Source organism: Scyliorhinus torazame, chromosome 15 (assembly GCF_047496885.1).
Source record: "Scyliorhinus torazame isolate Kashiwa2021f chromosome 15, sScyTor2.1, whole genome shotgun sequence".
In the NCBI taxonomy this organism is placed as follows: domain Eukaryota; kingdom Metazoa; phylum Chordata; class Chondrichthyes; order Carcharhiniformes; family Scyliorhinidae; genus Scyliorhinus; species Scyliorhinus torazame.
Genome location: NC_092721.1, coordinates 176,152,975 through 176,180,505, shown reverse-complemented (window position 1 = coordinate 176,180,505; position 27,531 = coordinate 176,152,975). Strand labels below are relative to the sequence as shown.

At 44.6% G+C, this 27,531-nt stretch overlaps 1 protein-coding gene across 2 annotated transcripts in view; it reads right to left on the bottom strand.

The window, feature by feature from the left end:
• Positions 1–27,531, bottom strand: part of ppme1 (protein phosphatase methylesterase 1) — an 89,990-nt gene that overhangs the window by 51,721 nt on the left and 10,738 nt on the right. For both annotated transcript variants that reach the window (XM_072477147.1, XM_072477146.1), the window contains exons 2-3: positions 7,214–7,307; positions 2,175–2,267 (exon numbers count right to left, since the gene is read on the bottom strand). In XM_072477147.1, coding sequence (XP_072333248.1) covers positions 2,175–2,267; positions 7,214–7,307 — 187 coding nt within the window. The remainder of the gene's footprint in view (positions 1–2,174; positions 2,268–7,213; positions 7,308–27,531) is intronic.

Here is a 27,531-nt window from a genome sequence, read left to right as displayed (position 1 = left end):
AGGAGAAGGGGTGGCTGTGATGAAGACTTTTTCTTTGGAGGGTCAATTCACGAGCTTCAAGGAGTTGGTGGAGAAATTTGGACTTTCACAGGTGGATATTCGCTGGTGCGCAACCTTGTGCAGAAAGCTCCCCCGCCATTCCCAGTGGTACCGCCTTCCTCGCTGTTGGGAGTGGGTTTTGTCGCTGGCGACGGAGGAGGGGAGTACCTTGGGGATTTATGGGAGGTTCATGGCGGAGTAGACAGCATCCTTGGAAGGGTTCAAGGCCAAGTAGGAGAAGGAGTTGGGGTCCGAGCTGGAGGAGGGCGTGTGGTGCGAGATTCTGCGTAGGGTGGACACAACATCATCATGTGCAAGGCTAGGGCTGATGAGAGTTGAACGCAGTGCATAGGGCCCATCTGACCAAATCTAGGATGAGTAGGCTGTTTGAGGGTGCAAGGGATGAGTGCAAGCATTGCGGGAGGGACTCGGCCAATCATGTACACGTGTTCTGGTTGTGTCCTAAGCTTGTGGAGTTCTCGGTCTCCTTCTTTAGCACCATGTAGGTGATCGTACAAATCGAACTGGAGCTGGGTCCCCTCTGGGCCATATTTGGGGTGTCGGACCTGCCGATTGGGGCAGGCCATTCTGGCATTCGCTCTTCGCCTCGCTGATTGTTCGAAGGCAGGAACTGATGGGTTGGAGGTCAGCTTCTCCACCCAGTGCCTCGGTATGGCTGGGGATCTTATGGAGTTTTTGTACCTCGAGAAGGTTAAATACACCAGGAGGGGAGCAATTGAAGGGTTCTACCAGAGATGGCAGCCTTTTATTTTGTACTTCAAAAAGCTAGTCACCGTTAGTTGTTTTTGTTTGGGGGCGGGGGTGGGGAGAAGCAGTTGGTTGTTTTTATTGTTATCTGTTATGTATAAAATTGAAAAGTTGAATAAAACTTTTAAAAAAAAGAATGAAGTGAACAGAAATAGGGAACATATGATATAATGAGAGCCAATTGCAATCTTGTTATTGTTTCAATAGAGAGCAAATATGAGAAGTTTCTTGTGGTGCAGTAAGTTTCACACTTGGTAGCCGAAAAAATACATTTTGTTGAAGCTTTTTGTCTTGCACACACCAGAACAATTGCAAGAATACCAATGTCACGGAAACAACAACTTTATACTGGATGAGAAGTGGGTGTTGACTGGCTGGTGTTTGATTGATGGAGATGTTACCATGGAGAATGCAGGAGCTCGTGGTGACATTTAACTGCAGGCAGCTTGACACCGATGGTCAAGACATTGCCCTGTGACATGAACCATGCTGCATCCTCCAATGCAACGTCTCCATCAGAGTCCACTTGCCAACGAAACAGCACCTTCTTCTCATAAAGTAGAAATTATTTTCCATGACATTGGTATTTTTATGAGGAGTGCAAGACTAGGAAGTTTTGTCCTTCATTGCTAGAGGGATGGAGTTTAAGACTAGGGCGGTTATGCTGCAACTGTATGAGGTGTTAGTGACTCCACACCTGGAGTATTGTTTTCAGTATTGGTTTCCTTACCCGAGAAAGGACGTATTGGCACTGGAGGGTGTGCAGAGGAGATTCACTCGGTTAATCCCAGAGTTGAGGGGGTTGGATTATGAAGAGAGGTTGAGTAGACTGGGACTGTACTCGTTGGAATTTAGAAGGATTGGGGGGGGGGGGGGGGGGGGGGGGGGGGAGGAAACATATAAAATTATGAAGGAATAGATAGGATAGATGTGGGGACATTGTTTCCACTGGCGTGTGAAAGCAGAACTCGGGGGCTTAGCCTCAAAATAAGGGGAAATAGATTTAGGACTGAGCTTAGGAGGAACCTCTTCACCCAAAGGGTTGTGAATCTATGGAATTCTCTGCCCAGTGAAGCAGTTGAGGCTCCTTCATTAAATGTTTTCAAGATAAAGATCGATAATATTTTGAAGAATAAAGGAATAAAGGGTTATGGTGTTCGGGCCACAAAAGATCAGCCTTGATCTCATTGAATGGTGGAGCAGGCTCGAAGGGCCAGATGGCCTACTCCTGCTCCTAGTTCTTATGTTAAGACAGAAAGCTTTGACAAAATGTCTTTTTCAGCAATAATCAAGTTACGTACTACCAAACAACTGAATCCATAATGCAATTCTGCACTGAATGGCTTTAAAAATGCTCAATTACTTACAGTGAAGACTGCCCAGGAGAGTGCTGAATGGCCACCACCATGTAATAATAAAAGAACAGGCCCATCAGATCCACTTTTGTAGATTCGAAAAGAGTACAAATGGTTAAGGTTTACTTGCAACACATAAAATTACATGGGTAACAACGCATGATGTCCTAGATTGAACATAAATGACCTTCCTGCTAACAAGCGTGACATCAGCATGCAACATTTTTATAACATTGTAGTTAGTAGAGAATCTAACACCTCACACTAAGGTGTAAATGAGTGGGCAAAAGTGTCAGATGGAGATCAAATTTAGACCCAGAAAAGAGACCCAGAATACATTGGTATTCAGAGTATTTACTAAATGGTGAGAAGCTGCAAACCACTGATAAACAGAGATAAAAGGATCCTCATATAGAAATCACTGAAAACCATTGTACAAAAGATAACTTCAAAGTCTAATGCAATATTGCCCTTTATCTCAAGAGAGCTAGAATACAAAGAGGCGGAAGCTTTTGTTACAGTTCTCCTGCGCACTAGTTACATCGCAGGTGGAGTGTTGCATTAATTACTAAAACCTCATCTCAGAAGACATTTGGGAGCAGATGCAGCACAGATTCAGCAGATTGATACCAAGGCATAAAAATGTTAAACTCCGAGAACAGGTTGTACAGACTTGTTTAAATTCCCTTGTGTAGACATGATGAAGCGGATTTCTAATTTAGGTACTTACCATTATGAAACGAGGGGAAACTATTTCTTCTGGTGAGAGGGTGGGAAGAGTCCAGAATAAGAGTTAATAATCTTAAAATTAGAACTAGGCTGTTCAGGAGTAATGTTAACAAGCATTTCTTCACACAAAAGGTCAATCAAAATCTCTCCCCAAAACTGTTGAAGGGTCAGTAAATTGCAAATTTCAAACTCAGGGTGTTAAGGGTTACAGAATTAACATGGATAAATGGAACTAAAATACAAAAGAACAGCCTAATCCTGCTTGTTCCTACCTAGAATGCACACAGCTTCATACTGCATGATCCATGATTCTTCAGGTTTAGATCACAATCTTTTCATGTATATTGTGCCTTCCTCAGCATGCTAGAACATAATAATAATAATCGCTTATTGCCACAAGTAGTCTTCAATGAGGTTACTGTGAAAAGCCCCTAGTCACCACATTCCGGCGCCTGTTCGGGGAGGCCGGTCGGGAATTGAACCCACGCTGCTGGCCTTGTTCTGCATTACAAGCCAGCTGTTTAGCTCACCGTGCTAAATCAGCCCATAGGAACTGGGGGCAAGAGTAGGTAATTCAGTCCCTTGAGCCTGATCCGCCATTCAATACGATCATGGCTGATCTCATCTCAGCCTTAACTCCACTTTCCTGCCCACTCCCCATAACCTTTCAACTCATTACTAATTAAAAATCTGTCTATTGCCTCCTTAGTTTTACCCAATCTCCCAACATCCACCGCACTCTGGGGTAGTGAATTCCACAGATTCGCGACCTTTTGAGATAAATAATTTTTCCTCATCTCAATTTTAAATCTGCCGCCCCTTATCCTAAAACTGTGACCTCTCGTTCTAGATGAGGAAGCATCCGCTCTACATCTACTTTGTCAATACCTTTTATCATCTCATATACCTCAATTAGATCCCCTCTCATTCTTCAAAACTGAGAGTGTAGCCCTAAACTGCTCAATATCTCTTCATGAGACAAACTTTGTGTCTCTGGAATCAATCAAGTGAAACTCCTCTGAACTGCCTCTAATGCAATGACATCCCTCTTCAAATAAGGGGACCAAAATTGTACACAGTACCCCATGTGCTCACCAATAGTGTACAGTTGCAGCAACATTTTGCTACTTTTATACTATATTCCTTTAGCTATAAATGCCAAATTCCATTTGCCTTCCTTATTACCTGCGGTGCCTGCAAACTAGTTTTCTGAGATTCATGCACGAGGACATCCAGATCCCTCTGCACCTCAACACTCTGAACTCTCCATTTAGATAAGTTTCCATTCTATTTTTCCAACCAAAATGGATAGCCTCACATTTACCCATGTTAAACTCCATCTACAAAATTGTGGTCCACTCATTTAACTATCTGCATCGATTTGTAAATTTCTTATTTCCTCATTTCAACTTACTATTCCACCTATTTTAGTGTCATCTGAAAATTTGGCTATAGTATCTTCTCTCGCTACATCCGAGTCATTAATATATATTGTAAATAGTTTGGGCCCCGAGGACCGAACCCTGTGGCACCTCACTTGGTACATCTTGACAACCAAAAAGAGACCCACTTATACTGACTCTCTGTCTTCTGTCGGTTAGCCAGTCTTCTATCCAAGTTAATAAATCACCCCTAACCCCATGTGACTTTTACCTTGCGTATTAACCTTGTGAGCGGTCCCTTATCAAATGCCTTCTGGAAGTCCAGATATATTACATCTACAGGATGCCCATTATCCACTAGGCTTGTTACATCTTCTAGGAACTCTAGCAAATTAGTCAAACACGATTTACCCTTCATAAAACCATGCCGACTCTGATGGATTCTGTTTTGACTTTCTAAATGTCCTGTTAATAATGGATTCTAACAATCTCCCAAAGACATATGTTAGACTAACTGGTCTACAGTTTCCTGCTTTCTGCCTCGCTCCCTTTTTGAATAAGGATTAGCATTTTTCTAATCCATTGGAACCTTTCCGGCATCCAAAGAATTTTGGAATATTATTACTCAATGGATCCACTAACTCCACTGCCATTTCCTTTGAGACCCGTGGATGTAGGCCATTAGACTCTGGGGACTTGTCTGCCTTCAATCCCAATAGTTTGCTCAGTACATTTTCCCTATTGACGATGATTGTTCTACGTTCCTCCCTTTCTATTACTTCTGCATCATCTGTTACTATGGAGATGGTCCTGTCCTTCGCCATGAAAACGGAGGCAAAATACTGATGGTGTGTCTCTGCCGTGTCGGTGTTCCCCACTATTAACTCCCTGGTCTGATCCTCCAAGTGATCAATATTCACTTTAGCTACTCTCTTCCCTTTTATATAATTATAGAAGCTTTTGCTATCCTTTAATATTTTGTGCTGGTTTTCTTTCAGAATTTATCTTTATTCTTTTTATAACTTCTTTAGTAACTCTTTGTAGATGTTTTAAAATTTCCCAATCTTCCAGCCTGCCATTGGCCTTTGCAATATGCCTTCATTTTTGTCTTTACGTTATTTTTAACTTCCTTGCTTAGCCATGGATGCTTGTTCCCCTCCTACAATTTTTCTTCCTCTCTGAAATATATTTTAGTTGGGAGGAATTGAATATCTTCTTAAACATCAGTCACTGCTCATCAACTATCCTCCTGCCCAGTCCACTAGGGCCAAATCTTTCCCCATGCATATGCAATTACTTTTGTTTAACTCCAGAAAGCTAGTGTGGGACTCCTATCATGGTAGGATCATTATTCCCTCGAGGATCCTTAACTATGAGGTCATTAATTAATCCCTTGTCATTACACAATACCAAATCCAGAATAGCCTGCTCCCTGGCTGGTTCCAAAACACAGTGCTCCAAGAAACAACATCTAACATATTCAAGAAACTCTCCCTTGAGGCTACCCGTGCCAATTTGATTAATTCAGTCTATATGCATATTATGATTATTGTTGTACCTTTCTTACAAGCCCCCAGTATTTCCTGGTTCATACTGTGCCCCACTGCAAAACTACTGTTTGGGGACCTATAGATTAAGGTAGCAACCTGCAGGTAATATTTTAAAATTAGAATTACACATCTATGCATTAAAATATTGAACATATATGTTAGTAAGTTTTAATATTTCTCACAGCTTAGAATATTAAGTTTTAATAATTTGTATTAAGATATTAAAATTCTTTAACTTAAATCTTCTTGTTTTAAGTAAAAGGTAGACAAATTTATAACTGTTTCCCAACTTGTTTCCTTCTTGATCATCTTTTGGAGGAGTACAGAAATTTAAAGGAAGACTTTTCCATTAATCTTTTGCCTTAATATTTGGCTTGTATGAGTTCTGGTTTTTACTTTCACCAATATTTTATTTTAATAAAATTTAGCATTCTGTTGCTAATTTTCCTTTTTCAACATCAAAATGGAAATAAAATTGAGTAAAAATTAGGCATAATTCATTGGAAAAAGAAACAAAATTATGAACCTCTTGGCCACAAGCTTCCTGCCATGAATGTGGGAGCGGAATGTTTTAAAAATGAATGTATGCTACTGTAGTTTAATGGTTTCTGGGCTAGCAACTAGTGAGCTCAACTCCCACCATGGTAATTTGTGCTACAGGTATTACCAGAGAATGGCCAAAAAAAGTGCTGGACTTTGTAAAAACTGACAGGTTCATGAAGGAAGGAAGCCTGCCATTCCTACCCTGTCTGGCTCACAGTGACAAAGTCCCACACCATACGATTGACTCTTAATACCCGCAGAGCAACTGGAGAAGGACAACAAATACAGTCTTGCTAGTATCACCCAACTGCCTGCAGTTTGCACATGATGTAAGCCAAGGGCAAAAGTGGCAGTGTTTGAGAAGTTAAGTACATGGTCTTCACAATTTATAGGATATGGAATTTGAAGCTCAAGTGAGGGTTAAACAGGACACCATCTGATTCAACTTGAGCAAACAAAGGGAAAAATAGTTTAAAATGGGGAACTATGCAGTGTTTCAAACTAAAAGCTACTGCATCATACAGTTCCATTATCTCATTGTCAATTCAAAAATTATATTCAGTCATCACAAGCACAGAGTAACTCAAAAATACTTTATGAAACGAAAATCAATTTAAGGGAACATCCTAAAACAAAGTTCTGGACTCTCCCTTAAATGCAAGTACTTTATGTTAATTGAAACACTGATCACTATAACCCTTAAAAGTTATAGGACAGAAAATATACCTAACAATGCAACTTATATTAGACAAAGCAAAACACTGCGTCTTCAAACTGGATTCTTCATCAAGCACAACTCTATACCATATAAATCTTTACATATTGCACACGAGTTTTAAAAGGATATATCTTCACTTGTTCCATTTGCAATTTTGATATCTTCCATGGTTTCAAAATAATGGTTCCAGGCCACAGGGGAGAAATCCCGTTTTCTTCCAGGGCTGCAATAAAGAACATCAGTTAAAAACAATGATGGAGGAGCCCAGCACATTAGTGTTGAAGACTAGGCAAAAGCATTTGCAATAATCTTCAGCCAGAAGTGCAGAGTGGATGATCCATCTCGGTCTCCTCCAGGAGGTCCTCAGCATGACAAATGCCAGTCTTCAGCCAATTTGATTCACCCCACGTGATATCAAGAAACAGCTGAAGACACTGGACACTGCAATATTCTGGCAATATTACTGACTTGTACGCCAGAACTTGCCAAGCTGTTCCTCCAGGACAGCTACAACACTGGCATCTATCTGGCAATGTGAAAAATTGCCTAGGTATGTCCTGTACACAAAAGGCAGGACAAATACAACTCGGCCAATTACTGCCCTCTCACAGCTTTGGTTCAAACATGGACAAAAGAGCTGAACTTCAGAAGTGAAGTGTGAGTGACTGCCCTTGACATCAAGACAACATTTGATCAAGTATGGCATCAAGGAAGCCTAGCAAAAATGGGAATAAGCGGGAGAAACACTCCATTGGTTGCAGTCATACCTAGCACAAAGGAAGATAGTTGCCATTGTTGGAGGTCAGTCATCTCAGTCCCAAGACATCATTGCTGGAGTTCCTCAGGGTAGTGTCCTAGGCCCAACCACCTTCAGCTGCTTCATCACTGACCTTCCTTCCAATACAAGGTCAGATGCCGGGTTGTTCGCTGATGATTACACAATGTCCAGCACTATTCGAGACCCCTCAGACACTGAAGCAGTACCCATGGAAATGAAGCTAAATCCACAACATCCAGGCTTCAGCTGATAAATGGCAAGTAACATTCATAGAATTTACAGTGCAGAAGGAGGCCATTCAGCCCATCGAGTCTGCACCGGCTCTTGGAAAGAGCACCCTACCCAAGTTCAGCACCTCCACCCTATCCCCATAACCCAACACTAAGGGCAATTTTTGGACACTAAGGGCAATTTATCATGACCAATCCACCTAACCCGCACATCTTTGGACTGTGGGAGGAAACCGGAACACTCGGAGGAAACCCACGCACACACGGGGAGGATGTGCAGACTCCGCACAGACAGTGATCTAAGCCGGAATCGGACCTGGGACCCTGGAGCTGAAAAGCAATTGTGCTATCCATAATGCTACCGTGCTGCCCATAAAGTAATGTCATTATCGTCTCAAATGATCATAGTCTGCTGTCCCCTTTGAGGGGAGAGCTGATTGGTGGTGATTTGACCAGAGGGCCACCCCACCTCAGGCGAGGTTGAGAATGAATAATGTCAGTCCATACGGGACTTGAACCCATGCTGTTGGCCTAGCTCTGCATCACAAACCAGCTGTCCAGCCAACTGAGCCAAACCAGCTCCTTGTACACGAGTGCTAGGCAATGATCATCGCCAATAAGAGAGAATCAAGCTATCGCCCCTTGACATTCAATGTCACTGAATCACACACTATCAACACCCTCGGGGTTACTATTGACCAGAAATGAACTAGTCACATAAATACTGTGGCTACAAGAGCAGGTCAAAGGCTATGAATCCTGAAGCTTCTAATTCACTTCCTGACTGCCCAAAATCTGTCCATCACCAACGTGGCACAAGTTAGGAGTGTGATTGAATACTCTCCACTTGTCTGGATGAGTGCAACTCCAACAACACTCAAAACACTCGATACCATCAGGACAAAGCAGCCTGCTTGATTGGCATCCCTTCCACATTCACTCTCTCCACCTCTGATGCACAATAGCAGCAGTGTGTACCATCTACAATATGCACAGCAGGAAGTCACCAAGGCTGAAGCCCACATCCCATAAAAATGAATATTAAAAAAAAAATACAAAAAGAGAAGGGGGAAAAATACCAGTTTTGTATACCTCCTAGTTCACATGTTGAGGATTTGTATCAGCTGAATTATGGTGAAGGATTTTTGGCAAATGGTGCAAAGTTCAAAGTGAGCTAAATAGGTAGAGGACAATATGATGGGTCGATAGTTAAACCACCTCACCACATGGAGAAAAAAAATGGATTTATAATCGCACCTTTCACAAACATTCGACATCTCAAAGTGCTTTACAGCCAATTAAGTACTTTTGGAAGTGTATTCACTGTCATAATGTTGGAAATGCAACAGACAATTTGCAACCCCCACAAACAAAACTGTGATAATGGTCATTTAATCTGTTCTTGTGATGTTTATTCAAGGATAAATATTGGCCACAACACAGTGGATAAATTCTCTGTTCTTTTTCAACAATAGTGTCCATGGGATCTTTTATGTCCACCTATGATAGCAGACTGGGGAGCAGCAGGGTAGGAGTGTCTGAGAGAGACTCGGAGGCCAAAGTGCTACCAGCTGAGCAAGGCTGGGATGTACAAGGTTCAATTTCAGTCAAGACAGGAAAAACAATGAAAATAATCTGACCTCAAAAACGGATACCCCTGTTGGATGATCAAGACAGTGCATATCGGAGGCCATTCAAATTACTGGATAACAATTAACAACAGACCATGGCATTTTAAAATTGTTTAATGAGACTGGATGGTCAGCATACAGTCCTTTCATATTTGAGACTAAAGATTCCAAACCACACTGAAAGCCTTCTTTTTCTGCTAACAATAAAAATCCTTTGTGAACTAAATGTGGGTAATCTTAATCTTTGTGGGATTGGATCTACAGTGTAAAACTGCCCACTGCTTGGCAATCTCAGTCAGAGGCCATAGCGATTATCAAGTTTCATTTTCAATCACAATTAGGTTATGCTTAATTGCTGAAATGTTTTTCACTACCCCATATCTCACCGATAGTAGTGCTGGGCACTTTTTCATCCAATACAGTTTACAGCATCTGAAGTACTACAGTCTGCTATGAAACTATATCAACATGCTATTTCTTGAATACCTTTGTAGGATGTATTTTATATAAAGAAAAGGTAGTACATCAATTGTGTTACTGGCATTTCAGGGCTGAAATCTACCCAAGATATTTTATGGGATAGCATACAATTTAAAAAAAAAAAAAAAAAACTTTTCTCCAATCATTTTAAGAATTAGATAGTCATAAAACATCAGTCTCTCCTTACGACCAGATCCGATTTTTTAATTTTCCTGTTTTTAGCAAATCTAGCTAAAGGCAATATAATATATATACTTTTTTTAAAAAATTGTGCCAACTGCAGAATCTCAGAGCTAACTCACGACACAAAATTGTGTGGGAAGGCAAAAATGAGTAGGCGGATGACATTATGCTTCTGAGACTCGACACTTGGTCTAATGATTAGATGTGGAAAAATCTGGTGTAATAAATGCTCTACCCTCAAAAATCTTATGAAATTAAGTTACACCATGAATGAAGTTTAATGATTTGAAAATAGAAAAGGATTAGTGTAGTTACAAACACACAGATCTTTGAAAGTATATCTGCATTTTGAGTCATACATTAATAATGCCCACTATGACTGGAAATTCAAGAATCCTGTATGAATTCTTCATATGAGTAATACTATACTGAGGGTGCTGCAGCTAGTCACACTGTAGAATAATGAGTAATTCAGAAATTTAAAAAAAGAGAACAACACGCACCCAAATTTATTATAAGCCATTAAAATAAAAGGAAGGAACCGAGAAGGTTCAATTTTTGGGGGCGCATGGATTCAAATCAAGTGCAAGTAATTAATGCATTGAACCAAATCTAGAATATAAAACTATAGTTCGAAGTGAGGATCCGTAGGGTAGTGTCGAGAGGATGGGTGGGGGAGGGAAGTGTCTCGGATATTTACAAGGAGCTGATGGGGGCGGAGGGGATGCAGACCGAGGAACTGCGGCAGAAATGGGAGGAGGAGTTGGGAGGGGAGATTGGGGAAGGCCTGTGGGCGGACACGCTGAGCAGGGTTATTGGGACTGCAACATGTGCCAGGCTCAGCCTGATTCAGTTTAATGTCGTCCACCAGGCCCACATGACAGTGTCCCGGATTAGCAGGTTCTTTGGTGCAGAGAACAGGTGTGTAAAGTGTCTGAGAGGACCGGCAGACCATGTCCACACGTTCTGGGCGTGTCCAAAACTTAGGAGATACTGGCAGGGTTTCGAGGACGTCATGTCTAGAGTATTGAACACAAGGGTGGCAATGGGTCCGCAAGTGGCAATATTTGGGGTTTCAGAGGCCCCGGAAGTCTGGGGCTTGGAGGGACTCAAAGCCCCTGAAGTCGGAAGCCTGGCTGTCAGACATGGCGAGTTTTCTGGGCTTGGAGAAAATCAAGTTCGCCTTGAGAGGGTCATTGTTAGGGTTCGGGCAAGAAAACAAAATGTAAACATGAAAAGTTGAATTATTATACAATAATCCTTTAAGCCCCTATTACTTAACAATTACACTCAGGTTTTAGGTTTAAATGATTATATTGTTGATCAAGATTTATCAGTGAGGAAACCTTCAGGAAGATTTGGGGCTCTAAACAGGCACCAGCCTTTACTTGGGCTGCAATCAATTTTCAGATTTACCCAGTGAGACTACACCATTGCTTGGAGTGTTAGAGGTACACATTACGGGGGCGGCATGGTGGCGCAGTGTTAGCACTGCTGCCTCACAGCACTGAGGACATGGGGTTGACCCCGGACTCGGGTCACTGACCGTGTGGGGTTTGCACATCCTCGCTGTGTCCCACACCCACATCCCAAAGATGTGCAAGGTAGGTGGATTGGCCACGCTAAATTGCCCCTTAATTGGGAAAAAAAAATTGGGTCCTTTAAATTTGTATTAAAAAAAAAGGAGGTACACATTGCATATAACAGCCAAGCAGCAAGAACACGGTCCTGGTAGTAAGAGAGCATGGTGTTATTGAAAATATGGAAAGATGTGTCATTTGAAACATGGAACTCTGGCAATATCTGGTCTGAGAGAAACAGGAGAGGATACAGGGAAAGATCCCACAAAGGGTTAACAGCAGCTGCCAGGAGAGGATTGTAAAATGCAGATAGCCTTGGTCAAGCAGGCTTAGCAAACAAGACATACAGGATTTTGAATTAAGACAAAAACAATGGCTCGCACCTTCATTGAAAGTAACTATCTTAGTTAGCAGCTAGAAAAAAGGATGAGGTCAAGTTGAATTTGGTGATAATTCTAGGTGTGAAAATTTGCTAAACCAGGTAAATTAAAGAAAACTGGAGACTATCAGTCTACGAGAAACATAATTCAAAGCCAAAATCAAAGTCAAAATTATGAGCTGAGGACATAATTGGAAAATAAAACTATAGAAATGACAGGAATTAAAATTCACACCTCTATTGAAACCAAAGCATTTTGAACATCACAAAGAAAACAATGTAATCAGATCTATGAGATGAAGTCATGTCAAAATGAGTACTTAGTTGGATTAGAATGTTTAGAACAAATATACTTTTTACAATCAAAGTGAAAAATATTACTTTACAAAAAAGTCATATACAATCAAAGTGAAAAATGTTACTTTACAATAAAAAGTCATCAAAACTAGATAACTGTTAGAAAAATATATAAACCTAGAGACCAGAGCAGGAACCAGAACCAGAATTCAGAGGGAGAGAGAGAGAAGCAGAGAAGGAACAAGTGAAGTAAGCAGAGTCAGCTTACAGTCAGCTCGGCCATGGGAAAGAAACAGGGCAAAGCAGCCGAGCTAAAATAACTAATACATTTAAGGACGACTAGAATTTAAAGAGGAGCCAGTGACAGCTCAGAGACAGCCAGCAGAGTCAGCTCTCACAGCTCTGTACATGGGAAAGATAGGACACAGCAACCTAGCACATCAGCGAATACATCTAAACAAGACCAGACTTTAAAGAAGATGGATTGTAAAGTTGGGCCTGAAGGTCCCTTCAACCACCCAGAAGGATCCAGAAGCAAGATCTTTTTCCTTTCTGTAAAGAAAGTATTTGCAAAGACTTCCGGTTGCGGCTATGCGGAGCTAAGTCGCACGTTCGGCAGCTCCCGCAAAAAAAGGACTTTTGAGCACTTTTCAGGGCCCCCAACAGCATTTTTTTGACGTTTCCCGCTGTGGGAAGGAGAGTACAATAGTTCCCCGACAGTATATGGCTTTCACCAGGAGCTGGGTGACTAAAAAAAGTGGTGGTGGACCCGAAGAAGGTGCGAGGGAAGAAGAACAGAATGGTGGCGGGCGGGGACGAGGCAGCGTGGATGCAGTGGGCGCAGGAGCAACAGGAGGTTATCCAGCGCTGCTTTGGGGAGATTAAAGCGGACCTGCTTGGGCCGGTGAAGGCTTCTATCGATACGCTGCTGGAGACACAGACGGCCCAGGGGGAGGCGATCTGCGAGGCCCGACAAAAGATCTCCGACAACGAGGACGAGATCTTAGGCCTGGCGGTAAAAGTGGAGGAGCACGAGGCGCTCCACAAGAAATGGCAGAAGCGGTTCGAGGAGATGGAGAATCGGTCGAGGCGGAAGAACTTGCGGATTCTGGGCCTCCCTAAGGGGCGGGACATAGGGGCCTATGTGGTCACCACGTTGAACTCGCTGATGGGAGCCGGGTCCTTCCAGGGGCCCCTGGTGCTGGAAGGGGCCCATAGAGTGCTGGCGAGGAGGCCCAAGGCTAACGAGCCTCCGCGGGCGGTGCTGGTGAGGTTCCATCGGTTCGTCGATCGGGAGTGTGTGCTCAGGTGGGCCAAGAAGGAGAGGAGCAGCAGGTGGGAGAACGCGGAGGTTCGAATATTACAGGACTGGAGTGCGGAGGTGGCGAAGATGAGGGCCGGGTACAATCGAGCGAGGGCGGTGCTGCACAGGAAGGGGGTGAAGTTTGGCATGTTGCAGCCGGCGCGACTGTGGGTCACCTACAAGGACCGGCACCATTATTTTGAGTCTCCGGAGTAGTGGACCTTTGTTCAGGCCGAGAAGTTGGACACAGATTGAGGGTTGGGATGGGCGTTTGGGGATTGCAGTTGATATGTTACTTTTTGACGGGGTCCTTTGCGCTTGTTTTTTTTTTTCTTTCTGGTTTCGTGAGGGTGGTTAGGGAGGGTTGGGCACTGTTTTGGTTGGGTTGGTCGGGGGGGACTCTTGGAGGGGGGGGTAAGCAAATGGAACAGGGGTGGATGGCCGGCAGTGTGATGGGGCCCCGCGGGGAGGCCTGAGTCGGGGGCGAGGGGACTGGGCCTGCAAAAGGAGCTGCGTCAGAGGTGGCGGGGTCGGGTAGGTGGTAAGCGCGGGCTTTTTCCCGCGCTGAAGACTGGAGGGGGCGGGAAAGCGAGGGTTGTTTCCCGCGCTTGGGATGGAACGGGGAAGTGGAGAGCCTGCGGATGGGGAATGGAAGAGGAGGGCGTGTCACACAATGGGAGGAATCGAAGGAGAGGTGGGAGTGGCCGGGGTCAGCAGGAGTCAGCTGACTTGCGGAAGTGCAATGGGGGGAGTAAAGCAGCTAGGAGGGGTCCTAGCCGGTGGGGGGGATCGAGTTGCTGCTGCTATGGTCAAGGGGGAGCTGGAGTGAGTTGGGGGGGGGGGGGGGGGGGGGGTGTCGAGACGGGGGTCTGCCGCCGTGGGGAACAGGCTGGGCGTGAGGTGTGGGCGCGTGGCTGGCCGAGGAGGGGTTATGGCTGGTCGGCGGGGGAGGGGGGCGGGTAGCCCCCTGATCCGGCTGATAACCTGGAATGTAAGGGGACTGAACGGGCCGGACGTGTTCACGCACCTGAAAGGGCTGAAGGCGGATGTGGTCATGCTCCAGGAGACACACCTGAAGGTGGCAGATCAGGTAAGATTGAGGAAAGGGTGGGTAGGTCAGGTGTTTTATTCGGGGCTGGAAGCCAAAAGTAGAGGGGTGGCGATCTTGGTGGGAAAGAAGGGGTCTGTCGAATTGTGGCAGACAATGGCGGTAGGTACGTAATGGTTAGTGGTAAGCTGCAGGGAGAGAGGGTGGTACTGGTCAATGTATATGCCCCGAACTGGGACGATGCGGGTTTTATGTGGCGCATGTTGGGTCAGATCCCAGATATGGAAGTGGGGGGCCGGATAATGGTGGAAGACTTGAACACGGTGTTGGATCCGGCATTGGATCGCTCTAGGTCTAGGACGGGTAGGAAGCCGGCAGCGGCTAAGGTGCTGAGGGTGTTTATGGACCAGATGGGAGGGGTGGACCCTTGGAGATTTGCAAGGCCGGGTGCTAGGGAATTCTCATTCTTCTCACATGTCCATAAGGCTTACTCCGGATCAACTTTTTTTATTTTGAGCAGGGCGCGGATAGCGAGAGTAGAGGATACTGAGTACTCGGCAATAGCCATTTCGGATCACGCCCCGCATTGGGTGGACTTAGAGCTGGGGGAGGAGAGGGACCAGCGCCCGTTGTGGCATTTGGATGTGGGGCTGCTGGCGGACGAGGAGATGAGCGAGTGGGTCCGAGGAAGCATAGAGAGGTACCTGGAGTCCAACGATAACGGGGATGGTGTGGGAGGCGCTGAAGGCAGTGGTTCGGGGAGAGCTGATCTCCATTAGGGCCCACAAGGAGGAGGGAGCAGACGGAGAGGGAGAGGCTGGTGGGGGAGATGGTGAGGGTAGACAGGAGGTATGCGGAGATGCCTGAGGAAGGACTGTTGAGGAAGAGGCGCAGCCTCCAGGCCGAAATCGACCTGGTGACCACCAGGAAGGCGGAGGTGCAGTGGAGGAAGGCCCAGGGGGCGATTTAGGAGTATGGGAAAAAGGCTAGCCGGATGCTGGCGCATCAGCTCCGGAAGCGGGACGCAGCTAGGGAGATCGGGGGAGTTAAGGACAGGGGAGGGAGTGTGGTGCGGAGTGGGGTTGGCATCAATGGGGTCTTCAGGGACTTTTACGAGGAATTGTATCAGTCCGAGCCCCCACTGGAGGAGGGAGGGATGTGCCACTTTCTGGACAAATTGAGGTTTCCGAAGGTGGCGGAGGGACTGGTGGTGGGATTGGGGGCCCCAATTGGGCTGGAGGAGCTGGCCAAAGGGATAGGGAGCATGCAGGCGGGGAAGGCACCAGGGCCGGACGGTTTCCCGGTCGAATTTTATAAAAAATATATGGACCTGTTGGGCCCGTTGCTAGTTAGGACCTTTAATGAGGCAAGGGAGGGGGGGGCTTTGCCCCCGACGATGTCCCGGGCACTGATCTCTTTTATCCTGAAGCGGGACAAGGATCCCCTGCAATGTGGGTCTTACAGGCCGATTTCGCTGCTGAACGTAGATGCCAAGGTGCTGGCGAAGGTCTTAGCCACGAGGATTGTGTGCCGCAGGTCATCCACGAAGATCAGACGGGGTTCGTGAAGGGGAGGCAGTTGAACGCGAATGTGCGGAGGCTTCTGAATGTTATCATGATGCCGGCGAGGGAGGGGGAGGCGGAGATAGTGGTGGCGATGGACGCTGAGAAAGCCTTCGATAATGTAGAGTGGGGGTACCTGTGGGAGGTGCTGAAGAGGTTTGGGTTTGGGAAGGGGTTTGTCAAGTGGGTCAGGCTGTTGAATGAGTTCCCGATGGCAAGTGTGGTCACGAACAGGAGGAGGCCCGAGTACTTTTGGTTGCACCGAGGGACGAGCAGGGGTGTCCCCTGTCCCCCCTGCTCTTCGCATTGGCGATTGAACCCCTGGCTATGGCACTGAGGGAGTAGAGGAACTGGAGGGGGTTGGTGCGGGGTGGGGAGAAGCATAGGATGTCACTCTATGCGGACGACTTGCTGTTACATGTGGCGGATCCGTTGGGGGAATGCCGGAGGTAATGAAGATCCTCAGGGAATTTGGGGATTTCTCGGGGTACAAGCTCAACATGGGGAAGAGCAAGCTGTTCGTGGTTCACCCAGGGGACCAGGAGAGGGGGATTGGCGAGCTCCCACTAAAAAGGGCGGAGAGGAGCTTCAGGTATTTGGGGATCCAGGTGGCCAGGAGGTGGGGGGCCCTGCATAAGCTTAATTTCACAAGGCTGGTGGAGCAAATGGAGGAGTTCAAGAGGTGGGACGCGTTGCCGCTGTCCTTGGCGGGTAGGGAGCAGTCAGTGAAAATGACGGTGCTCCCAAGGTTTTTGTTCCTGTTCCAGTGCCTCCCCGTGTTTATCCCGAAGGCTTTTTTTAGGCGGGTCAACAGGAGCATAATGGGGTTTGTGTGGGCGCGAGGGACTCAGAGGGTGAGAAGGGTGTTCCTGGAGTGCAGTAGAGATAGGGGGGGCTGGCGCTGCCCAACCTCTGGGCCGCCAATGCGACGATGGTGCGCAAGTGGGTGATGGAGGGGGTTGCATGGAAGAGGCTGGAGACGGCGTCATGTGTGGGTACAGTCTGGGGGTGCTGGCAACGGCGCCGCTGCCACTCCCTCCAAGGAGATATACCACGAGCCCGGTAGTGGCGGCTGCCCTCAAAATCTGGGGGCAGTGGAGGCGGCACAGGGGGGGGGGGGGGGGGGGGGGAGGAGGAGAGAGAGTTGGGGCCTCGGTGTGGGCCCCAATACGGGGGAACCACCGGTTCGTCCCAGGGAGGATTTTCAGGGTGGCACAGGGCAGGGTACGAAGGTTGGGAGACCTGTTTGTGGACGGGAGGTTCGTGAGCCTGGGTGAGTTGGAGGAGAAGTATGGGCTCCCCCCGGGGAACACCTTCAGGGACTTACAGGTAAGGGAGTTTGCCAGGCGGCAGGTGGTGGAATTCCCACGGCTGCTGCCACGCACAGTACAGGACAGGGTGCTCTCGGGAGGGTGGGCGGGAGTGGGGAAGATCTCGGAAACTTACCAGGTGATGCAGGAGGAGGAGGAGGCCTCAGTGGTGGAGGTGAAAGATAAGTGGCAGGAGGAGTTGGGAGAGGAGATCGAGGAAGGGACGTGGGCAGATGCCCTAGGGAAGGTGAACTCTTCATCTTTGTGCGCGAGGCTCAGCCTCATACAGTTTAAGGTGCTGCACAGAGCACACATGACCGGGACAAGGATGAGCCGGTTTTTTGGTGGTGAGGACAGGTGTGTTAGGTGCTTAGGGAGCCCAGCAAACCACACCCATATGTTCTGGGCATGCCCAGTGCTGGAGGAATATCTGAAGGGCGTAGCGAGGATGGTGTCGAGGGTAGTAGGATCCAGGGTCAAACCGGGCTGGGGACTCACAATATTTGGGGTGGCAGAGGAGCCGGGAGTGCAGGAGGCGAAAGAGGCCGGTATTCTGGCCTTTGCGTCCCTGGTAGCCCGGCGGACGATTCTTCTTCAGTGGAAGGACGCGAGGCCCCCCAAGCGTGGAATCCTAGATCAACGATATGACGGGATTTATTAAGTTGGAGAGGGTGAAATTCGCCTTGAGAGGATCGGTACAAGGGTTCTTCAGGCGGTGACAACCGTTCTCAGACTTCCTGGCAGAACGGTAGACATTGGTCAATGGCAGCAGCAACTCGGGGGGGGGGGGGGGGGGGGGGGGGGGGGGGAGGCTTACTTTATTTATGTTTAATTACATTGGGGGAACTGAGGGGATGTATATATTTGCTATGTTGGCTCTGTGTTAAGTTGGGGTGTTAATTTATTATTTTTGTACAGGGGGAGGGGGATATGGAGGGTTGCTTTTTGACTGTGTTTTGTATTTAACCCTGTTGGGTTCCTTTCTCATTTTGTTATTGATATTCTGTGAAAACCTTAATAAAAATTATTTTTTTTAAAAAAGGAAGTATTTGCAGCTTTTAAAAGAAAAAATATAATAATAAAATAACTTAATTTAACCTGAAATAGTGGTTATTCCAAAATCTACTTCATTTACTCGCAATGCGGGACTCGGGTTCGATGCTACTAAGTGGTAAGTAGATGAAATCTTCGGTGAAGGAATGGGTTATACCAGGCGATAACTTGAAAACATAGTTTGACCTGAATAGCACCCATTGGAGCTTGCATCGGAGTAGGGGAGTGAGAACCCCTGATCACCATTTAGAATGTCGGCCCTTTTTGGCATCGGGGGACTTCTAAGTATAGTGGTGAGTTTTCAACAACCTGGCGCCCAACGTTTTAATTAAAACCCTATTAATTACGCCTAGCGGGTTGCTTTACTTTCTACCTGGCACCCAACCTGTGTTAATTACGCCCAGCCGGTTGTTTTGCTTTCTCCGTGGCATCCAGCGTGGAGGCCAAGAATATTAGAAGTTTCTAGGTAAAGCGAGGCTAGAATATTAGAAGTTTCTAGTTCCCAAGAAACGTTTGGAATATTAGACGTTTCTAACCGGCACAAAGGCTGGAATATTAGAAGTTTCTGGTCTATGTGTGAGTCAGACTTTACCTGCCGAGTTTAGTCTGGAAAGTCATGTGTGATTGACTTTTGTAAGGATATTCTGTGGATCGAGGGGACATAAAACTCAGGTTGGGTGTGAAATCAGCAGACTAGTAGATGCTGACCCTGAGAAAAAATCTGCAAGACATCTTGGTGACAGCACTAAAAATCTTGCATCCATTACTGGTAAAAGGAGGCCAAAAAATAAATCATCTTTAGAGTAAGGCAGATTGTGAGGTTAAATCCTAGAGAAATAGGGACGCCTAGAATCTTTAGAGACCAATAACCAATCGACCCTTAACTAAAACAGGAAGATAGTGCCTTAGTTAGCCTTGGATAGGGCCCAGAAAAGGTACTTATCCGTAATTTCAGATTGCAACTGAAAGGGACAACCAGGAACAGAACTTAGAATTCCGAAATTAGAATAATCCTCTTGCTCTGAAACACGGTCAAGTGAGTTGAAGCAATGAAACAGAGTGGAAAAGATTAACAGAGGCAAAAAACTCCTGCATAAGTGAAACTTTATCAGCATGGAGGGGTCTCAATTTTTGTTAAGAAAACTAAAACCCCACTGAAGAGAGGTCCAAGATCTCAGTGGATAAATGGGTGTATGTTTAATAAGGATTTGTGAATTTCCTTTCGTGTTTGTATTTTAAAAAAATATTGTATTTTGCAAAACCGAATTTCACATCAATTGGAAGTTATAAATGGCAGGTAGAAATGTGATCAATATTATGAGGTGGTAAATCAGTATGTTCAGAGCTAAATTGGTCTCAGAATAAACAGATAGAGTTTGTGCTGGGCAGCAGTCAGCTGCTTGCAGACTTAGAAACTGAGTGTTGAAATTGACACTGCATAGCTCCACAGGGTCCTGGTGCCCGACAATCACAAGAATATCACTAGTAAAGATAATGATGTTTCGAATGTTAAATACATTGAAGGAGGAGCTTTGGAGAATAAAGATATTGGATTAACAGTTAAATTAAGAGAATTACTAGCCGTATCAGGAAATGAGAATCTGATGGCAGGAAAAGATTTAATAAAAATAGATGCAGGTAGTAAAATTAAGATATTAAAACCAATTGATAATACAAAGGAAGTGTGGGTGAAGCTACCAACTAAGACTGCAGGAAAGATAATCAGTGAAGCTGTAAAATGTAAAGACAAGATTGTTCAGAATCTGGGTAAACATACAGTTGAATTAGAAAAGAATGGTGTCTGGAGCAAAAGAAATTGTATCACAATTAAAACACATGACCCGATTGGTGGGAAGACAGTGAATTAAAACCCGTTAGCAGCATTGTTTGGACAGATGATAAAGTTAAAATGACATGTTTGGAACTTACCTTCATAAAAATCCGGTCGTAATCAAAATAAAATAATTGAAGTAAATGCAGTAGCAATATCAGGAATGTATCAGGGTTAGGTTTCAACCTGATTGGATCACTGAGTGAGCAAAAGAGGAGGAGTTTGAGATTCTTCGAATCTCACTCAGGGGTGCAATGACAGAAGGAGGAGGCTTAACAGGCCTTAATTGTCTGAAGGACATAAAGGATAAGGAAAATAATCCAGTTCAAAAAGAAAAGGAAAGAAATGGTAGCAAAAGAAATCCAGAAGTCCTGGAGAGGGCACGTCTGGAGAATCCAAACGAAGACAGACAGTACAAATTAAAGAATAGGGCCCTCTCTGTTGATTTGATTTTTCAGATGGAAAAAGTAAATAACAGCCAACCCAGTTCACAAGAAGAAAGAGAACTACACTCCAGAGAAGAATGTTTTAGACAGGATTAGGGGGAAACTAATGATACAATTGGCTATATATTTGAGGGAATTGAATGACAGAGCCCGGAGGAAAACTTTACGGGTTAGAAACAAATCAAAATATCAAATTATTACTGAACAGTGAAAACTCCAGTCAGACATCTCTAATTGGACATCAGCTGATGGATGATCTGCGGTCTCCACAGGGTATGTACTATGTGGTGGAGTTATTCAGGGTCTCGGCAGACAGCAGCAGCTGACGAGGAACCCCAATATGATAAATGACAGTAGTTTAAGAATTTTTGTAGCTTGATGCCATGGCGGGAAAATTGTTACCAATGCAGCAAACAATATTGCATTGAAGAGCTGTAATAGTTATTAAAGAAGAAATGTCATGTAAATTGGTAGGGACTGTTATCTATGATAATGGGGGCATGTGTGCCATTCAAGAACTTGATCAGCATTTATAAACTGTGGGAATGTTTTACTAGAGGGGGAATAGTGGTAGTTTACTGTGTTTTCTTGATTTAACTACATAGAACATCACAAATAATATTGATGTTGTTAACGCGCCATATTTAGTATATAATGACCATTGGTCTCAAAGCCACGAAGGGATGTGTCGATATTGTACTTTATTTTTAGTACTGAAATTGTAATAACAGTTGCAAATATGTAAAGTTGTAACACACGGTCTATTTGTGTGGTTAGGTAATGAGTAATGTATTAAGATAAGACTTAATTTTTTAAAATTGTGTATTTAATAGGGAGAATTTATTTGGAAAAAGAAAAGTGACAGTTCGATGTGGTTTTGAGAATACGGTTGACATATTGTATTGCAAATGTTTTAAGGGAAATGATAACAGACGAAAGGGATTTGAAGGAAGTTTGTCAGAAAGATATTTTCTCATGTACACCAAGGGCTGGCAGACATACATGGTTCAGGACAATGTTAGACATTAATGTGGAGAAGTCAGGGATCGAAGCAGGATTTTGAATTAATGATGCAAGGGAATCAGTGGGTGGTACATGGTATCATAATTTACCATTCCGATGAGAAACAGAAAGCAATTTGGATGACAGAAAAATGGGACACTAGGCAGCCAGTGATGGACAAAAGACCTTTTTGGTTACTGATGGACTGAGTTGTGTGCTGTTTCTAAGGGACATGAGGAAGCTTCTACGATGCTGCTACCCCAAGGAAGTAAAATGCTTTGGAGGTAGTGGAACATGGATATAGCTATCGTGTTACCTTCCTGAGCAGCTGCAGCTATGGTTCACGGTAATTGGACTTGAGGAAAGAACGAAAAAAGACACTGGTCTGTGATATGGATACATTTACGAATTCATTTCGGTGCACAATTTAAAATGACAAAACATGTACATACGAATGAGAAAGATCGGGGATAAATGTTAGTCAGTACAATTAGATGGGGGGGATAATTGACGAAATGATAGTCATGTTTCAAATGTCAAGACGGGGTGTTATTGAAAATATGGAAAGATGTGTCATTTGAAACATGGAATTCTGGCAATATCTGGTCTGAGAGAAACAGGAGAGGATACAGGGAAAGATCCCACAAAGGGTTAACAGCAGCTGCCAGGAGAGGATTGTAAAATGCAGATAGCCTTGGTCAAGCAGGCTTAGCAAACAAGACATACAGGATTTTGAATTAAGACAAAAACAATGGCTCGCACCTTCATTGAAAGTAACTATCTTAGTTAGCAGCTAGAAAAAAGGATGAGGTCAAGTTGAATTTGGTGATAATTCTAGGTGTGAAAATTTGCTAAACCAGGTAAATTAAAGAAAACTGGAGACTATCAGTCTACGAGAAACATAATTCAAAGCCAAAATCAAAGTCAAAATTATGAGCTGAGGACATAATTGGAAAATAAAACTATAGAAATGACAGGAATTAAAATTCACACCTCTATTGAAACCAAAGCATTTTGAACATCACAAAGAAAACAATGTAATCAGATCTATGAGATGAAGTCATGTCAAAATGAGTACTTAGTTGGATTAGAATGTTTAGAACAAAGATACTTTTTACAATCAAAGTGAAAAATGTTACTTTACAATAAAGTCATAAAAACTAGATAACTGTTAGAAAAATATATAAACCTAGAGACCAGAGCAGGAACCAGAACCAGAACTCAGAGGGAGAGAGAGAGAAGGAACAAGAGAAGCAAGCAGAGTCAGCTTACAGTCAGCTTGGCCATGGGAAAGAGACAGGGCAAAGCAGCCAAGCTAAAATACCTAATACATCCAAGGAAGACTAGAATTTAAAGAGGAGCCAGAGTCAGCTCAGAGACAGCCAGCAGAGTCAGCTCTCACAGCTCTGTACATGGGAAAGATAGGACACAGCAACCGAGCACATCAGCGAATGCATCTAAAGAAGACCAGACTTTAAAGAAGATGGATTGTCAAGTTGGGCCTGAAGGTCCCTTCAACCAACCAGAAGGATCCAGCAACAAGGTCTTTTTCCTTTCTGTAAAGAAAGTATTTGCAGCTCTTAAAAGAAAAAATATAATAATAAAATAACTTAATTTAACCTGAAATAGTGGTTATTCCAAAGTCTACTTTACTTACTTAGCAATGCGGGACCCAGGATCAATGCTACTAAGTGGTAAGTAGATGAAATCTTCGGTGAAGGTATGGGTTATACCAGGGGATAACTTGAAAACATAGTTTGAGCTGAATAGCACCCACTGAAGCTTGCATCGGAGTCGGGGAGTGAGAATCCCTGATCACCATTTAGAATGTCGGCCCTTTTTGGTATAGGAGGACTTCTAAGAATAGTGGTGAGTTTTCAAAAACAATGGGCATAGTCTACTAGGGTGTGACTGGCTCACGAAACCGCCGTCGAACTGGGGTGAGATAAAGCACACAAAAAGTGGCAGAGGATGTCATTCAGAAATATGCTGAGGTTTTCAAAGATGAACTGGGTTCATTGCAGGGTGCTGCAGTGAAATTATTCATAGATCCTCAGGCTACTCCTCACTTTTTCAAACTGAGGATAGTGCTAACGCCATGAAAGACAAAGTGGAAGAGGAATTGGAGCAGCTACAAAGATTAGGAATCGTTGTGCCCAGTTTCTCATTTGGCAGCTCCAATTGTTCCCGTTCTTAAAAGCAATGGGATATGTGGGGATTATAAAATTATTAATCAGGTTTCCAAGCTGGACGCTAACCCGTTGCCGGGTGTAGAAGATCAGTTTTCAATCCTTGCAGGAGTAAAGACTTCAAAACTGGACATAAGCCAGGCGTATCAACAACTCTTGCTAGAGGAAGATTCAAAGCAGTACATGACCATCAATGCGCATAAAAGGGTTGTTCAAGTACAATTGTTTGTTTTTTGGCATATTCTCCTGTCCGGTGATCTTCCAAAGATGATGGACAACCTGTTACATGTGTCATTCTTCAATGTTGCAGACTACTTGGATGACATTTTAATTACAGGTAAGACTGAGGAGGAGCACCACAGCAACCTGGACCAAGTTTTAAAAGACATTTTCAGGGGCGGGTCTGAGTCTGAAGTGCAGCAAGTGCATTTTTCAGGCATGGAGCGTGGAGTATTTAGGCCGCAGAACCACTGCCCAAGGCAGTCCTGTGGAAGGGAAAGTTTAAGTGATTAAGGAAGCTCCGGAGCTCAGGTGATTTATAGGTTGATAAACTATTATGAAAAGTTTTGCCAGACCTGTCTACAGTGTTGACTCCACTGTACCTACCTCTGCACAAAAAAAACCAAATGGAAGTGGGAGCCTGCACAGAAGGCTTTCAAAGATATGAAAGCGCTGCTGTAATTGACAAATCTGCTAGTGCAGTTTGATCGAGGCAGGGGGCATATTCTCATCCAGGTGCCGCGCCCTACAGTGTGGGAATAGTAATTTCTCATGAAATGGAGGACAGGTCCGAAAAACCTATTGGTTTTGTATATAGAACACTTGCAAAGGCTGAACAGTACTTTCACAGTTGGACAAAGAAGGTTGAGCGATAGTTTTTGCAGTAAAATGATTCCGTCAGTTCCTTTATGGTCGTTCATTCACCATGTGTTCCGGTCACAAGCCGTTGATGAGCCTCTTCAGCGAGTCAAAATGTATTCCTCCTACGGCCTCAGCAAGAATACAATGCTCGGCACTTACATTATCAGAGTATCAGCACACCATTGTGCACAGGGCAGGGAAGGACAATTCTAATGCGTTAAATTGTCTCCCTTTACCGGATTTGCCAACAGGTATTGCGTGCTCCTGAGAAGATTTTATTACTAGGACAGACTTGCCTGATTTCCAATGTACATAGGAATAGGAGTAGACCATTCAGCCTCAAGCCATTTAATGAGATCATGGCTGATCTGTGGCGTAACTCCATATCCCTGCCTCTGGTCTATATCCCTTAATATCTTTGCTTAACTAAAATTAAAAATCAAACAAATTAAGCAGTGGATGGAAGAGATCCTATACGGTCACAAATTAAAAGATTTCTGATACAAGAATGACCATCATAAAATATTGTAAGTTGAAGCTTTACTGGGGCTGGTTTAGCACAGTGGTCTAAACAGCTGGCTTGTAATGGAGAACAAGGCAGCAGCGCGGGTTCAATTCCCAGGTGCTGGGATGTGGCGACTAGGGGCTTTTCAGAGTAACTTCATTGAAGCAGACGTGTGACAATAAGTGATTATTATTATTTATGCGAGGCGCAAAGATGAGTTAAGTGTGCAGGATGGTTGCAAACTGTGGGGGTCGAGAGTTGTTGTTCCACCCCCTGGTTGTTTGCAAGCAGTGGACGAAATTTATGTAGCTCGTCCAGGTGCCTCTTGAATGTAAAGTTAAGATACAGTCATATATTTGGTGGCCTAACATGGAGTGCGCCACGCTTTTGCAGCCAGCTTCAAATGGTTTGGCAGAGTGAGCATTTCAGACATTGAAGAAAGGATTGAAGAGGCTAGCAGGCGATACTTTAAGGACCAAGCTCTCAAGGCTCTTATACCAATATCATTGAATTTACACTGCAGGAGGCCATTCAGCCCATCGAGTCTGCACCGGCTCTTGGAAACAGCACCCCACTTAAGGCCACGCCTCCACCCTATCCCCGTAACCCCAGCTAACCTTTTCTGGACACTAAGGGCAATTTATCATGGCCAATCCACCTAACCTGCACATCTTTGGACTGTGGGAGGAAACCGGAGCACCTGTCGGAAAGCCACGCAGACACGGGGAGAACGTGCAGACACGCACAGACAGTGACCCAAGCCGGGAATCGAACCTGGGACCTTGGAGTTGTGAAGCAACTGTGCTAACCACTGTGCTACCGAGCTGCCCTTGTCATATCACACCACAAACAACTATGGAACTCTCCCCAGCTGAATTACTGATGGATAGAAGACCAAAGTCTCAATTGGATCTGCTACATGCAGATGTCAAAGCAAATGTTGGATAGAGACGTGAAAGACAGGACAGACACGAGGCATTTTAACCCAAATTATTGTGTTATCCGGAATTTTGGCTGTAACCAGCGCTAGTTACCTGGAGTTATTCTTTACCCAAGTGGTCCAGTATCTTTCATAGTGAAATTGAACAATGGAAGAAATGCTCACAGGCACCATGATCATATTTGTCTACGTCATGACTCGGAGACAGCAAAAATTCCTTGGATAACACAATAGAAGGAAATGCTTCTGTGGAAATTCAACAAGTGATTCCTGTTGAACCAGGACTTCCAGTGGACTCTACTTCAGGAAAGGGACACTCATTCACAGATACTCAACATACTCCTGTGCCCATAAGTTCAATTGAAGCATCAGTCAAGCATCACCAGAGTTGACCAAGTCACCAGTGGTACTGCTCAGATCACAGCATAGTAGCAAAGCTCCTGAAAGACTGTTGTATAATTGAGGCATTAATTTCATTGAATTTCTGTCTTTAAGGGGGATGAGGAGTGTTATAATTATGCATCTTATTTAAATCTATTACTGACATCATCATAAATGCTGTGATGTCATTAGTGTGTTGTTACCTACGTATATTCAGAACTGCTGTTAGTTCCGATTCTTTTCAGTTACTATTACTCCTTTACCAACCCGCCCCAGGGTAAGATCCCAGTCTCTTCCGCCATCAAGATCAACGGAAAACCTTTACCAAACCCGAAACATTTCTCATTCCGGGAGCCACCTCTCCTCTAAGGCTGACAATCGATGCAGAGATCCAACATCGTATGAAATCCGCGACAGCCTTCTTCAGGCACTGAAGGACGAGAGTCTTCGACGACTGC